At 68.4% G+C, this 15,232-nt stretch overlaps 1 protein-coding gene across 2 annotated transcripts; it reads left to right on the top strand.

Moving 5' to 3' along the window:
• Window positions 1-3,621: 3,621 nt before the first annotated feature.
• Window positions 3,622-14,511, top strand: TNK2 (tyrosine kinase non receptor 2). 2 transcript variants are annotated; one of them, XM_075716478.1, is made up of 15 exons: window positions 3,622-3,799; window positions 3,946-4,016; window positions 4,973-5,185; window positions 5,272-5,424; window positions 5,619-5,896; window positions 5,976-6,102; window positions 6,195-6,341; window positions 6,742-6,836; window positions 9,670-9,864; window positions 11,293-11,384; window positions 11,904-11,948; window positions 12,303-13,618; window positions 14,064-14,159; window positions 14,247-14,374; window positions 14,487-14,511. In XM_075716478.1, exons 1-15 carry the CDS (start codon window positions 3,637-3,639, stop codon window positions 14,491-14,493), a joined length of 3,126 nt encoding a protein of 1,041 aa, XP_075572593.1. In that variant the 5' UTR covers window positions 3,622-3,636; the 3' UTR covers window positions 14,494-14,511. The 2 variants fall into 2 exon arrangements, with proteins under 2 accessions (XP_075572593.1, XP_075572594.1); XM_075716479.1 differs by lacking the exons at window positions 11,904-11,948; window positions 14,487-14,511 and having other exon boundaries at window positions 3,637-3,799; window positions 14,247-14,378.
• Window positions 14,512-15,232: the final 721 nt, after the last annotated feature.

Below are 15,232 nucleotides of genomic sequence, written 5' to 3'. Positions count from 1 at the left end.
CTCGGCCGGGCCGGCACAACTCGGGGAGCGGGGGGAGGGCACGGTGCCCAGCACAGGCTGGTGTCACCCAGCGGCAGCACGGCACGGAGCCGGCGGCCCTGCGGCTGCCCTGAGTATGCAGGGGTGTCGCTGTGGGGGTGTTGGGCTGTGCGTGGGGGTGTTGTGGGGGGTGTAGGGAGCACGTAGGTGCATGTGGAGGGTGCAGCTGCCTTGGGGTTTAGGGGAGGTGTTGGGGTGTCATCATGGGTAGGAGTAATTGAGGGGGTTTGGCCACCCATGTGCCAGCTCGGGCAGGGGTGCGTGGCCGTGCGTGATGCTGGGCGAGCACGGATGTCGCCTGTGCCCAACCGGCGGGCGGAGGCGAGGAGCGTGCCACGCCGGGGGCGGGCACCCGTGGGCGCGCAGGGGTGCAGGCGGCTCCAGGTGTGCGTCAGGCGGAGGCGGGGAGCAGGCCGGTGCGCTGCCGCCGGCTGTGCAGCGCCGGTGTGTTTGCGCACGTGCGGCCGGGCAGGGCAGTAGCTGGAGGGGGGTGCACGGAGGTGATGTGTGTGTGGGGGGGCCGCTGCGGTTGTGCAGGTGGCGAGAGGTGTGCGGGGTGCTGGGGGTTGTGCCTGTGTGGTCCCAGGGCGCACGTGAGAATCGTCACCGCCCATGCATGAGCCTGGGTGCACGTAGGGTGCATCCCCGGGGCTGCAGGGGTGGGTGTGCACGGCAAGGCGAGTGCAGGGCACGGGGGGGCCGAGTGGCACCTGCGCCAGGGGTCTTTGCTGTCTGCCAGGTCGTGGGGGCTGGATGGGCATCTGTGATATCCCTCCCCCCCTCCCAAGGTGGGGGTTCACTGGCAGGACTCTGCTTGCCCATCTCAGAGCCGAGGTTGCGGTGTTTCCCCTTGCGCCCATGGGTCTATCATGGAGAGGGAAGCCAAGGCACAGAGCCTCCCCCGGCACAGTGGGCAAGGCTGGGTCCCCCCCAGCTCCCTTTTGGAGACCAGTATTCCCAGCGCAGGCACTGAACTGGGCAGCCTCACCCGGGGTTTGGGGGCGCAGGAGGTGGGCTGGGGTGCAGGAGGCAGCGCACCAGCCCTGATGGGTGGCAGTCCCAGTGAGGGTGATGCCCTGTTGCAGGGCGAGGAACCCCCTGCGTCCCCGCTGTCCCCTGGGCCAGGGAGGGGGGAGCTGGCGCGTGGCAGAGGTTGGTGCCGAGGGCACCGTGCCTGGGTCTCCCCAGTCAATGGGCTCGTTGTGCTGGGCGCCTGTGCCGCCAGGTGCCAGCCGGGATCCCGGATCCCGGTGGTGGAAGCCACAGCAGAGGCTCCTCTGCGCCTGGGGATGCGCTTAACCCCCTCCTGGCTGCCCCCCGGCACGGCGATGGCCGTGGTTTGGGGGGGCTGGGCAGGCAGGGGCCGCAGCAAGAGGTTGCCGCGGGTCTTTCCTCTCTCACGCCGCGGCTGCCGGCACAGCCAGCTGTTCTCCCCGGGGAGCCCACGGGTGTACAACAGCGCCGGGGTTGGGTGCCAGCCCTGCCAGGGAAGGGGAGCGAGCTCCAGGGTGCTGGTGGCACCCCACGGCAGTGCTCCGCAGGGGCTGGCAGCTGGGCAGCGGGTATGTTTGCCGAGCCAGAAGCTCCCCCGGCAGTGCCCATCGCCCTGGCGTCGTGCCTGTGGCCTCGGTTGGGGAGCGGAGAGCCGGATGTCTCCCCTCCCTCCCTCCCTGCTTCCTGGGGGGGAAACTGAGGCCCGGGAGCGTTTCCCAAGGCCGGGGTGAGTTTCCATGGAAATGGGAGCGGGGGTCCAGGCTCCCAGCTGCCGGCGCGGGCGCCTGCCGAGCAAGGGAGAAAGCGGCACATTGATGGGAGCCCGGCCCCCTGGGCGCGCGTCCCAGCCCCGGCCGAAAATAACCCCTCCCGGGGAGCGCCGCGCAGGCAGCCGGCTGGGACTGAACCCTGCTGCTGGCCGGGGGTCCCCAGAAAGCGGCTTCAGCCAGTGGGGTGACCCCCAGCCCTGCCTGCCGCCACCCTCCCGCCCCAGCCCCATTGCGTTGGGGAAGGGGAGGGCCGGCCAGGAGGATCGAGAGCCGGACGGAAGGAGGGGGAGAGCCACAGCTCGCGTCCGGCCGAGGGACGCCCCGAGTCCCCCTGCCCACTCCGGGGGTATATATGGGGCGGCCGAGCCCAGGGGGCATCTCTGTAGCCCAGATGACGGGGCTGCGGGTGCCCCGGCTGTGCTGAGCGGGCTCTGCTGTGGGACGCCGGCACCAGGGAAGGGACATCGGCGGTGCCAGGGGCCGGCGGCGGGCAGCCAGGCAGGATGCGACGCTTCCAGGCTTTGCGCCGATCCTTCCCCTTCCTCGCCCGCTTCCGCCTCTACCGAGTAAGTGCTGACCCCCACCCCGGGCAGACCCTGCGCTGGCCATCACCCGGCCCTGTCCCCATTGCCAGCGGGCAGGGGACCCGCCGTCCCCGGCCGGCCGCGGGCGTGCACCAAAGGCCAGCGGCTGCTTTCGCCCCGCATGCCCCCGCGTGCCCCCATGCGCCCCCGTGCCCAGCTGCTTGCCGCACCCGCCGTATTTTTAGCCCAGTGCTGAGAGCTGTAATTGCGGCGACGCGACCGAGGGACCCGAGCGCGGGGGGCGAAGACGCCGGGGGCCACGTCGTCGTCTCCTGGGGGGGAGGAGACGATGGAGGGGGCTGCCCCGCTGTGGGGCCGGGATGGGGGGTCCCACTTCCCCTCTGGCTCTCAGCAGTGGGAAGCAGAGCCATATTCCTTCCTGGAAAGGTGGCAATGAAAGGGGGTGGAGAGCTGGGACAGCAGGTGGGGATGGGGAGCAGCAGGGGACATGTTTGGGGGGGGCATGGGGAACCGTGGGTGAGACCTGGCCTCATCCCCTCCCTCCCCGTGCCCTGGCACGGCTAGAGGGGTGATGCCAGCAGCACGGGGGTGCCCTGTGCCTCAGCCCCAGGGCACAAGTGCCCCCGGAGGTCCTGATGTCCCTGTCTGCCCCCTCCCTGTGGGTGCCCGGCGAGGTGCCACCACCCGTGGCAGAGGAGACCCGCCATGGGGCTGTGCCCCAGCCCAGCCGGCTGTGCGGGGATGCGGGGGGCTGAGAGGCAGTGCCGAGGTGGCTGTCCCTGCTGGGACAGGTGTCCTCTCCCAGGTCAGCCCTTCCAGCTGTGCAAAGGGAGCCTGGCAGGCACGATACCAGGCGTGGGGTGCCCCCCGTGCAGGTGCAGGGCCAGGCTGTGGGGTGCCCCTCGGTTGGGGGCTGCTGCCGGGTACGTCCATCCCATGTCCTGAGGCTTTGCCCCCTCCTGCATCCCTGGCACTGCTGCCTGGGGACAGCCCGTGCTGGAGTGGAGGGGATGGGCTGGTGTTTCTGTGGGCACGATGGGGCAGAGCAGGTGTCCCTTGCTGTCCCTGGGGGTCCTGCTGATGGGGTGCCTCTCCCAACCCCCCCAGAGAGCTGGAGATGGGCTCAGGAGACAAACCGTGCTAGCATCCCTCGCACCCTACCCAGGCAGCACCCCAGCCTCAGCTCTTATCCCCTCCGGGTGACTCTCCCAGTGGGGACGGGGCAGAGGGGAGCAGGGCAGGGTCCCCCCTAACCTGTCATGATGTCCTGGCAGAGGCTGAGCTGTAGCATGCAGGCGGAGGAGGGCACGGACTGGCTGCTGGAACTGCTCACCGAGCTGCAGCTGCAGCAGTACTTCCTGCGCATCCGGGATGAGCTCAACGTCACCCGTCTCTCCCACTTTGAGTATGTCAAAAATGAGGATCTGGAGAAGATCGGCATGGGACGCCCCGGTGCGTACGTCCCCCCCCAAACCTCCCACCGTCCTCCTATCTGGCTGCACAGCACCTTTTGGGGAGCCCAGAGGAGCATGCGGTCCATGGGGCTGGGGGGGACCCCCACCCTGTGCTGGGTTGGTGATGGTCCCTGTGTCCTGTAGGCCAGCGGCGGCTGTGGGAGGCGGTGAAGCGGAGGAAAGCCATGTGCAAGCGGAAATCCTGGATGAGCAAGGTAGGGGTGGGAGAGGGGCAGGTGTGGCAGGGAAACTGAGGCAGACGGGAGGAGCTGGACCTCTCCCTGTGCTCTTCCCCAGTGCCCGGCTCTCCCCACGCCGCCAGTCCCTTTGTGCCTGCAGGCTGGGGGTGCACCAGGGCAAGGGACCTTGGGATGCTCACATATGCCCCTGATGCCATCCCATCCAAAGCTGGTGCTGCTGCCACCCCAGCACCCCCCAACACCTTGCACCCCCCCAAAAGAGCGGGGCGTTTGCTGGCTGGGCGCTGGGTCGTGGCCTCTCCCCTGCGTGACTCATCTGGGCTGGAACAGGGACGGGATGGGCTTTTAATAGAAGGCTACTCAGCCTCGCACCGGGCACAGAAATGCCACCTCCCACCCTGGCCACATGCCGGGCCCAGCCCCCGCACACCCCGCACGGGTCCCGGCTGCCAAGGCTGGGATGGACCCCGTGCCGTGGGGCACATCATCCGTCCTGGCTGGGGGAGAGGCGGGGAGAGCCCGTCCACATCCCCTTCGGGCTGGCAGCGGCAGCAGCACGTATCGCAAGGCCCACGTCGCTGCGGGGATGTGTCACCACACTCGGCGCAAGCTGGAGGTTTCTCTTGGCTTCCTGCCCAGGCACGTTGCTTGGCCACAGCCTGGCCAAGGAGCGCCCAGGGCCCTCCGGCTGCCGGCCTGGTTTGCCAGGGCTGCTGGGCAGCCGCTGCGGGGCTGCTGTGAGAGGCACAACCCCTTCCCTCCACGTGAATCGCAGCTCAGCGTGCAGGCAGCTGGAGGAGTGGAGCCTGCTCCTGCAGCCAGCCTGCCCTGGGTAATCACCACTTAGGGGTCATCAATAGGTTCCAGAGTGTACAGCCCAAGCAGGGGGTGCTCCTGGCACTGCTCACTTGCAGACCCAAGGACCCGGGGTGTCTCCGCGCCAGTGTCTCACCTGCCTCCATGTCCCACAGGTGTTCAGCGGGAAGCGCCCCGAGTCGGAGCTGCCACCCCAGCCCCAGAGCACCTTCCGCAAGCCCCCCACGCCACCGCCCCCTGAAGCTGGGGGCCAGCACTCCCTCACTTGCCTCGTGCGGGAGCGGGACCTCTCGCTCTTTGAGAAGCTGGGAGACGGCTCCTTCGGCGTCGTGCGTCGCGGCGAGTGGTGCACGCCTGCGGGCAAGACGGTGAGGGGGTCACCGGGGGGGGAGCTGGGTGTGGGGCCACCCCGGGGGGGAAGATGCTTTGGGGCTCACCCCTGCTTTGGCCATAGCTGAACGTGGCGGTGAAGTGCCTCAAGACAGATGTGCTGAGCCAGCCGGAGGCACTGGACGACTTCATCCGGGAGGTGAACGCCATGCACTCCCTGGACCACAGGAACCTCATCCGCCTCTATGGCGTGGTGCTCTCCCACCCCATGAAGATGGTGAGTGCGGGGGGCTGGGGTCGACCCCGATGCTGCCCCATGGGTGTCCTGCATGATGGGGCAAGCAAAGCCAGGCTGGGTCTGCACCCCGAGTCCTCCGCTGGCATCGCCAGGGGGGCACAAGAAGGGTGGAAACCAGCCCAACTGGGGTGTCCCTGGCCTGACTGACCTGCTGTCCCCTCCCCATGGTCCAGGTGACAGAGCTGGCCCCACTGGGCTCCCTCCTAGACCGCCTGCGGAAGAACCAGGGCCATTTCCTCATCTCCACCCTCTGCCAGTACGCCATCCAGGTGGCCAAGGGCATGGCCTACCTGGAGTCCAAGCGCTTCATCCACCGTGACCTGGCCGCCCGCAACATCCTGCTGGCCTCCAACGAGCTGGTCAAGATTGGGGACTTTGGGCTGATGCGGGCCCTGCCCAAAAATGACGATCACTACGTGATGCAGGAGCATCGCAAGGTGCCCTTCGCCTGGTGAGCCCCTGGGAGGTGGGGGGGGACCTGGGATTGCAGCACCCACGACCTCGTGATGCTCACGTCCTTCCCTGCGCAGGTGCGCTCCCGAGAGCCTGAAGACGCGCACCTTCTCCCATGCCAGCGATACATGGATGTTCGGGGTGACCCTCTGGGAGATGTTCACCTACGGGCAGGAGCCCTGGATTGGCCTCAATGGCAGCCAGGTGGGTGCACGGCAGGGACCTGCCCCTCCCCTCGCCCTGGCAGCACTGGGGGGGCGACCTGGAACCCCCTGACGGCACCACCTGCCCCACAGATCCTGCACAAGATAGACAAGGAGGGTGAGCGGCTGCCGCGGCCTGAGGACTGTCCCCAGGATGTCTACAACGTCATGCTGCAGTGCTGGGCGCACAAGCCTGAGGACCGACCCACCTTCGTGGCCCTGCGGGACTTCTTGGTGGAGGTGGGCGAGCGGGTGGGGAGGGGGACACGGGGGTCCCCAGTGCCCCCATCCCGTCAGCTCTGCCTTAGTGTGGGCAGAGTTAAGGATATCGCCAAGGCAGGAGGTGATGCTGGAGGGCTTGGGCCAGGCAGCTCTGCAGGTTGGGAGGTGGCAGGCGGTGACATGGTCACGGCAGGAGGACCCTTGGGTGCCGCCTTGCCCAGCATCCAGGTGCTGCTGGTGCCCTCACCCACCCCAGGGACGTTGCGGCTGGGGAGGGGCTGGGAGCGGTGGTGCTGCCTCCTGCCTGTTTTTTGGGCTCCTCTGCCCTGCGTGGGGCTGGGCCTGGCCCCAAAGCTAGTGGGGCTGGACATGATGGCGGGCTGCGTCGCCTGTCCTCACCCCCACCCTCTCCCCCCAGGCCCAGCCCACTGACATGAGGGCGCTGCAGGACTTTGAGGAGCCTGACAAGCTGCACATCCAGATGAATGACATCATCACCGTCATCGAGGGCAGGTATTGCATGGGGGTGGGCACGGACCAGCTGCCAGCCTGCATGGGGATGGGGGACCCTAAGAACAGGGGGTCCACGGGCACTGGCAGAGCTGTGGGGAGCAGGGATGGGGAGGAGGGCTCACCTGGCCGGACACCCCACAGGCGGGCAGAGCTGCCCCTGCGAGGTGGGCACCCCTGCTCCCCTGAGAGCTGTGCAACTCCCTGGCTGGCGCAGCGCTGCGGGGCCGCCCCAGTGCGGGGGGCACAGCCGTGCCTGCGGGCAGCGCAGCGCAGCCCGCGCCGTCCGCCCCCGCTGAGTCACCCCACTGCGCCCGTGGGTTTGCCCGGCCTTGCCCCGGGAAACCGAGCGCCCCGGGGCCGCTCCCTGCTGATAGCGGCTGTCACCGGGCTCGGTACCACGGTGGCGTGACCCGTCACCCCCTGCGCCACGAGCTTCTGCCCGCCACCCCGGGGCACGGCCACCCCCCTCCGCCGCCCCGGGGACCTGCGGGCTGAGGGGACCTTTGGTCCCCGCATCCCCATCCCAGGGCGTGCCCGTCCCCCTCCGGCTCGGGGACAGCGGGGACCCCCCGAAGGAGCTCGGTGTCCCTTTGCCCCACCGGCACGCGGGAGGCCGGCCCCCTCGGCCGCGGGGGGATGAGGAGGAAGGCTCCGTCCTTGCCCCCGTCCCTCTCCCCCTCCCGGGGCCGGCTCCCCGCCGTTAGTCACGGCGCAGAGGTGAATCAGGCCGGATTTGTGTGGCTGCAGGGACCGGCTTTCTCCCCGGCCGCCGCCGGTGGGGATGACTCTTGCCCAGGGTCTGGCGGTTTAATTGCAGGGAGGGGAGGGGAGGGGAAGCGGCGTCGGCGGAGGGAGGGAAGGAGGGAGGGAGGGAGGGAGGGCGGCAAGGAGGGAGGGAAGGAGCGGCGGAGGGCGGCGCGGCCGCCCCAGTGCGCCTGCATCGTCCCCGCCGCCGCCGCCGCATCACGGCCGGGCTGGGGGTCCCGCGCCCCCCGCCCCGCCGCCGGCCGCAGGTGAACCAGGGCGGGGGCTGGAGCGGGAGGTTGGCGGGAGCGGGACGGGGGCGCCGTGGGGGTGCCGATGGGCCGGGGGGGCCGGAGCGCGGTGGAGGCGGGGCGCAGCCTCCCCTGCCTCAGTTTCCCCGGGGGACGCCGGTCCTCGGTGGTCCCCGGTGGGCACCTTTGGGGGGTGCTGGGTGTGGGCAGGCGGGGTGGGCTGTGCAGCCGGGGGGGTGCCAGGAGCCCCAGCGGCTGCTGGTGCTCCCGAAGGGCCCGCAGGGAGCCCCCTCCCCGTGCCTCAGTTTCTCCCGGGGCGGCTGCCCCCCGCCCCACCGCGCTACCGGCGGGGGTGCCCGGGCAGGGAGGGGAGGCGGGGGGGGGGGGGGGGGCGCTCCTCCCGGGGGCCGCATCCGGCCCTGCCGAGGCCGCCCGGGGCACCGTAAACACCCCCCCGCCCCTTTTCAAGCCCCTGCCTGTCGTTCGGCGGGCGCCGGGCGCGCGTACGTGTGTGTGGGCAGGGGCAGGGACCTACCTGCAAGCCCCCCGGGGACCCAGCCGGGCGGGGGGGGGGGGGGCGCTTTCTGGGGGAACCCAGGGCAGAGCCGGAGCGGGTTTGCGCCGGGGCTCCGAGCCGGGATCCGGTAGGACGAGGCTGGGAGAAGGGGGGAGCGGAGGGGCCGGCCCGGCCGCAGCATCCCTCCGGCGGGATGCGGGGAGGGACCTCCCGGGGAGGGGAGCCGCCTCCCCCCTCCCGGCCCGCCGCGGGTGAGGGAGGGTGCCCGGTACCGGCTGGGCTCTGCCGCGGCCTCGCCGAGGGGTCCCGGCGCTGAGTTGGGCGGCTGGCGGCGAGGGGAAGGTAAACAGGAAAAGGGCTGAGCCGGTGGCCGGGGGTGACTCACAGGTGACTCCAGGAAACCGCGGGGCCTGTGCCAGCCCCGCCGGCCCGCGCCGCCCGCCACCCCCTGCCCGGAGCCGGGGGCCCGGCAGGCAGGGGCGAGGGGGACGTGGTGGGAGCAGGGCGGGGGTTAGGGTCGGAGCCCCCCCGTCGCTGATCTGGCACAGGTTGGGTGGGGGGCACCGCTTGACGTGTCCCTCCCTGCATCCTACCTGTCCCTGTCCCCCGCCCCGGTCCCCCCGGGCTGGGTGACAGCCCTGTCCCACCCTGGGGGTGGCCGCATCTTGGGGCAGGCGGGTGACTCCTGGCCGGCTCCTGGGGCACGCTGGGCTCTCCGGGGGACCGGCACCCTGGCCACCCTACTCACATGGCCACGGGAGGTTTTGCAGCTTGAGTCCCCCAGCCTGCCCGCTCATCCCCGTGCCAGCCTGCACGGGGCTCGCCGATCACATAGGAAGGGAGCGAGGGAGACCCCCCTATCCCCCGCCACAGCCCCCCCCAGTTTCCCCTGCGGGACTGGGATATTTGAGGGTTCATCAGCAGACACTGTGCACGTCCCTTGTGCCATCCCAGACCGCGTGGGGCACAGGGGGACCAGCGGTGAGCCCCTTGGTGCAGGCATCGCCCCAAGGCTCCTGCATAATTTGGGGCAGCTGGGAGGAGGAGGAAGGGGCGCATCTTTTTGGGTGCAAATGGGGAGCTTTGTTCCCCACCACCCACATCCCCTGCACCTCCCAGTGCAGGGGCCATGCAGGGTGGGAGGCAGAGCGCGCTGCCAGCCTAGGGCTGGGATCCTGGGTGCCTGGGTTCCCCTCCCAGTTGTGCCAGCGTCTGCCTGCGTGGCCTTGGGCGCGTCACCTCACCTCCTCCCCTGTCACCGGGACAGCGCGTGTCCCCCTCCCACCCACTCGTCGGTAACGAGGTCCTTTTTATTCCTTAGGGCCGAGAATTACTGGTGGCGGGGTCAGAATAAGCGGACCCTAAAAGTGGGCCAGTTCCCCCGAAACACGGTGACCTCGGTGGCAGGGCTGTCGGCCCATGACATCAGCCAGCCGCTTAAAAACAGCTTCATCCACACAGGCCATGGAGACACCAACCCGCAGCACTGCTGGGGGTTTCCCGATAAAATTGATGAGTAAGAAACTTTCTGTCTTCTCTGCATCCCCTACCTGCTCCCTGCCTTCCCCGCTGCCCGCTGGGCACGGGAGCAAGCTGCGGCATGGCTGCCCCCGCCTCCTTGAAGCATCTCTCCCCCCTGCTGTACTGGGGACAGTGGCTCCGGGTAGGGTCCCTGCGGCTGGACTAACTCTCTCGCCTCTTCTTACTAATGGGGTCAGGGATGGGGGGGGCTGCTGTGCTTGTGGGGGGCTGTCCTGGGGGGGGGAGCACCTTCTCCCAGCCCCACAGCCCCTCGTGACTGTCCTGGGGTGGGGGGACATCAGTAAGCATCACCCCAGGACTGCTAAACCTGTGCATTTCAACGCCTGTGTGGAGGGAAGCCACGGCAGGGGTGCAGCGTGGCCCCATGCTTTTAATGGCATGAATCCTCTTACAAAGCAAAATACGAAAAAAGAATCCACCAAAATGCTTTTCCTCCCTCCGCTCTATCAGGAGAGACCCTGCTTGGTTGCAGTGATGGGGGGCGGGTGGGTGCCCATGCCCCACGGTGCCCCATGCCCCCCCTGCCAGGTGGAACTGGCTGTGCCCAGCGTGGGTGCTGAGGGCACCAAGGCAGTGGCCTTGGGGGGGTCTCTGCCAGCGCTGGGGGATGTGGGAGGGCAGGGGGCAGGATAGGATTTCAAAGCCTGGAAAGCTCCTGCTGAGTAGAGCCAGCTCCTGCACCGGGCTCAGTGCAGCCCTTGCCCTGGGATCGTGATTCCCTGCCGCTGTTTGGCATCCCAGCCCTGGGACAGCTCTGCCGGTGCCCTCGGTCCCAGCCTGACCCCCCCCACCCCAGTGCCCCGTGCTGTGCCGGCGGCCCTCAGAGGGCTGAACCGAGGCGCTGCGCACGCAGACCCGGCTCGTGCCCCAGCAGGCCTCCCCGCGCCCCGCTGCGTGGGCACGGGCGCTGGGTACGTGCCGCCCGGGCCGCCGAGAACGCATGGAGCTCTGCACACGCCCAGGCCTTCGGGCTGCGCCGGCTCCCGCCGGCTCCCTGCCTCACCGCGCCTGGCTTGCGATGGCTCGCCCGGGCCTCCCGGCACCCCACCGGCATGCCGTACCGGGGCGCCGTGCCCTGGGCGCAGCATTGCGTCGCGGCACCCTGGAGCTGGGGGGTGTCCCGGGCACCCCACCCCGCATGAGTACCCTGGGCACGGCACCCTGTTTGCAATCCCCTGGGTATGGCACGTCACGCGCGTGGAGGCGGAGAGGGGTGGGTGACACCGGGGCAGCACCGGGCTCTGTGCCACAGCACCGAAAGCCTCTGGGGCGGGGTGCCCTGATGCTCTGGGGCATGGTGCATGGTGGAGGGGCTGCGGGGTCTCCTGAGGGATGTGGTGTGGGAGCAAGGGGTCTCACGTGGCCCCCGCTGACCCCTTGATGCTCTCCTTTCTCTCCACAGGCTGTACCTGGGAAATCCCATGGACCCTCCTGACATTTTAGGTGTGGACCCAAGCACTGCCAGACCCACCCAGCTTCCAGGCAGGGCTAAAAGTGAGCGGCTTTTCCCCTCCCCGCTGCCCGTTGGCTGTGCAAAGCCCCCGTGCCCTGCTGCCAGGGTGATGGGCTGGATCCTCTCCTTTTCATCTCTCTTCTGCCACTTGCTTTTTGCAGACCCAGGGGGGAGCTGGGGTGGCGGGGCACGTTGTTGCCTGGCCATTTGCCACTACCAGCAGCGTGGGCGGCCAGTGGCTCTGCATGGCTGGACTCTGCCCCGCTGCCCTTCGTCCGGGTCCCTCGTCCCCTCCCAGCCTCCCGCGGCTGGGCTCCCTGGTACGGGGGACCTCAGCGCAGCTGCCACAAGGAGGGAGCTCAGACACCGTGCATGCGCCGCAGCCCCCCCCCTAAACCTGCAATTTTGCCGTGGGGGGCTTCCCACTGGCATCCTCCCCGTGCCCCACCGGTGACGGGGGACACGAAGCATGCACCCCGCTAATGAGCGCCCCGGCTGCCACTTGCTCCGTGCGCTCACGCTGCGCTTCCCCTCCTCTCGGGCTCTCTCTTCTTCCACAGGGCAGCCGCCTCCGCGCCCGCCTCAGCCTACTGTCCTGCTCACCAGTAAGTCGGGCTTTTTCGGGTGCTGCTCTTCCTCCTTCTTGCCCTCCTTCTTTTCTCTCTTAGCTCCTTTTGCCCCCTCTGCCCTCGCCCTAAGTACTGCTATGCACCTATGGGTGATGGCATCTGCGGTGGGGACACAGATGCGGAGCAGGGTGGCCAGCCTGGGGCAGGGTGCCGGGGAGCTGCAGGGTGGGGAAGGGCAGGCACCCTGCCCCCCTGCCCTGGTGTGCATCGCTGCACCCAAGGGGGGAGCAAAGGTGGCTGAAGCTATGGGGCAATTTGGGGACTTGGGATGCAGGTCCCTCCTGCCTTGCACCCCAGAGACCCTCACTGTCTCTCTCCATCCCCTCCTAGAGCCCTGCTACGACCCGGTCAGTGAGGAGGAGGAGGGTCTGCCGGGGGGTCTCCGGAAGCTCTGCCTGAAGAAGCCAGGTGCAGGGAAGGGTCTGCGACCGGTCAAGCCATCAGCACGGGTACCGGGTACCAAGGTGGGCGAGCGGCAACCCAGCCGTTCAGCAAGCGAGGGACCGGCAGGCGGCGAGGTGACCCTCATCGATTTTGGGGAGGAGGTGCCCCAAGGTAGCCCCTCGCCAGTAGGGGACCTGACGGCCCCGTCGTTGGCCAAGCTGGCCATGGAGGCCTTCTCCTTGCTGGACAAGACCCCACCGCAGAGCCCCACGCGGGCTCTACCCCGGCCCCTCCACCCCACGCCAGTGGTGGACTGGGACGCCCGCCCCTTGCCCCCACCGCCTGCCTATGATGACGTGGCACAGGACGAGGACGACTTCGAGGTCTGCTCCATCACCAGCCCTCCAAGCCGGCGGGGCAAGACCAACTATGGCTTTGTGGATGAGGGCGAGCGGGGGCTGGCACTGGAGGACAACCTCTTCCTGCCCCCCAAAGAGACCAAGCAGCCCAGCCTGACGCAGACCACCGAGCTCTTTGAGGAGCTGCAGCAGGAGTGCATGAAGAGGCTCAACGTCCCCCTAGGACCGGCTGCCCCTGCTGACGACAAGCCCCAAATCCCGCCCCGCATCCCCATCCCACCCCGGCCCCTGCGCCGCAATGAGCCCGGGCGCTGGTCGGGGGAGCTTTCCCCGGCTTCGGGGGGCGAGGAAGACCGACCACCCCAGATTCCCCCCCGGGACCCGCTGTCGCAGCCCACCTCCCGGACACCCAGCCCCATGGCCCTGCAGGTGGGCTCCCCCCAGCAACGTGCTGCCCTCTGCTCCTGCCTCTCCACCTCGCCGGGGAAGCCTATGCCCACCACGCAGAGCTTCGCCCTTGACCCCAAATATGCCACCCCCAAGGTCATCCAGGCACAGGGCAAGGACTGCTCCAAGGGACCCTGCATCCTGCCCATCGTGAAGGACGGGCAGAAGGTCAGCAGCACCCACTACTACCTGCTGCCCGAGCGCCCTGCCTACCTGGACAAGTACGAGAAGTTTTTCAAGGAGGCCAAAAGCCCCGAGGAGGTGCCGGCGTCCCGCCTGGTCACCACAGCTACCGTCCGTCCCATGGTTCAGCAGCCACCACCGGACTGCAAAGCCAACTTCTCCTCCAATAACAGCAACCCTGGGCCCAAGTGCCTGGTGAAAGCATCCTGCAGCCTCCAGAAGATCGTCTACGATGGCCCAGATGGCTACCGCCCTGCCGACAAGATCCGACTGGTAAGTGGCATCCCTGGGCAAGAAGGGATGCGGTGGCCATGGGCTCACTTGGGTAAGAGCCGTCCCTACCCTGTGCCCTGGTTTCCCCGTGTTCAGCCCTCAAGGGGTGGCTACAAGGGGTCCCCAGACATGTTGTGGGGCAGAATTGTCACTGCAACTCCAAAATGCAAGCCCTTTTAATCCAAATTAGCCCTACTCACAGCCCCAGGGAGGGGGAGGAAGGTGGCTGTCGCTGTGGTCCCCTTGGGCTCTCTGGGCTGGGTTCATGGTGTCTGCACCCAAACCCAGGAGGGGCTGGAGATCCTGGGGATGATCCCAGCTTTGGGCTGACAGTGCTACCCAGGGGCTGAGCTGGGGTGGGGGAGCAGCCCCAGTGTCCCCCTACTGCCCACGGGCTCCTCGCTGCCCAGGGGTGCTGGTGGGCACTGACCACGAGCCCCCCCAGGTGCAGGACACGGTGCATGGCGTGACCACCGAGGAGTGCCAGGCAGCCCTGCAGAACCACGGCTGGAGCGTCCAACGGGCCATCCAGTACCTGAAGGTACCGCACGCCCCTGTCTCCCCACCCCAGCTCCCGCGAGAGTGGTGGCACCCCGTCACCCCCCTTGCTGTCCCTGTCCCCTTGCAGGTGGAGCAGCTCTTCTGCCTGGGGCTGAAGTCCCGCGTCGAGTGCCACCGGGTGCTGGAGATGTTCGACTGGAACCTGGCCCAGGCCAGCTCCCACCTCCTTGATCCCTACAGCACTGCCCGCCAGAAGTAGGGGCACAGATGTTTGGGGGGGGGTGGGGGAGTGTCTCCATGCCATGCTGTTCTTGGCCAGCTGGCTCCATCACCCCTCCTGAGCTCCTGTCCTCTCCTTTCCTTACAGGCGGTGACAGCGGGGACGGGGCGAGCTGCGTCGGATCCAGAGCAGGCATCTTGCCACGGGGCCACCCCCTGGGTGCCCACCCCCACCCACGCAACCTGCTGCTGGACTCTGGACTGAGCCCCGGCTTGGGGGATGGGGACACCCCAAAAGGGAGCCTGCCCAGCGCCCCAGACTTGCCGGGGTGCCTGTGCCCTGGCTTCGGCGATGGGCTCCGTCCCCTGGCCCCTTGTTGAATTGTTTTTGTAAAGAGAAATGTAATTTTAATATATATATTATATATATATATATAAAAAAAATATTCTATGGAGAGGAGGAAGGTGCCTGTGGCTGTCTCCCAGGTTCATCCCTGCCAACGCACAGGGACAGGCCCTGTCTCCATAGGTGCTGGTTCCTCCCTGCAGGCAGCCGGGACTGACCCCCAGGACCTGCCGCAGGGACGGAGCCCAGGTGCAGGGTGCCTGGGAGGGGATGCACACGTGCTGTGGTGCCCAGCAGGCACTGGGGACCCCCAGGAGCTGTATGACATGGGCACCCATAAAACCCCCAGTGATGGCTCTTTTGGGGTGCAAAGGTCTCCCCAGCCAGGGCTGCTGGTCTTTGGCACGTGCTGGCCCACCCCCAGGACCAAAGCTTGAAGGCTGGGCATGGTTTTGCTCCCTTGGTGTGGGCAGTGCTTGCCCACGACAAAGTCCCCGTGCAGGGGAGCCCCCCATGGCAGGGCCCCCCCTTGCCCCGGCGCCCCGCCA

The sequence above is a fragment of the Pelecanus crispus genome, chromosome 9 (genome assembly GCF_030463565.1).
Source record: "Pelecanus crispus isolate bPelCri1 chromosome 9, bPelCri1.pri, whole genome shotgun sequence".
NCBI classification, from domain to species: domain Eukaryota; kingdom Metazoa; phylum Chordata; class Aves; order Pelecaniformes; family Pelecanidae; genus Pelecanus; species Pelecanus crispus.
This window is presented reverse-complemented; position numbering and strand designations above follow the sequence as displayed.

Coding starts and splice junctions, on each gene's coding strand:
- TNK2 (XM_075716478.1), top strand. CDS start 3,637: ATGCAGGCGGAGGAGGGCACGGACTGGCTGCTGGAACTGCTCACCGAG. Junction 5,186..5,271: donor GCACGCCTGCGGGCAAGACG/GTGAGGGGGTCA, acceptor CTTTGGCCATAG/CTGAACGTGGCGGTGAAGTG. Junction 6,103..6,194: donor TTGGCCTCAATGGCAGCCAG/GTGGGTGCACGG, acceptor CCTGCCCCACAG/ATCCTGCACAAGATAGACAA.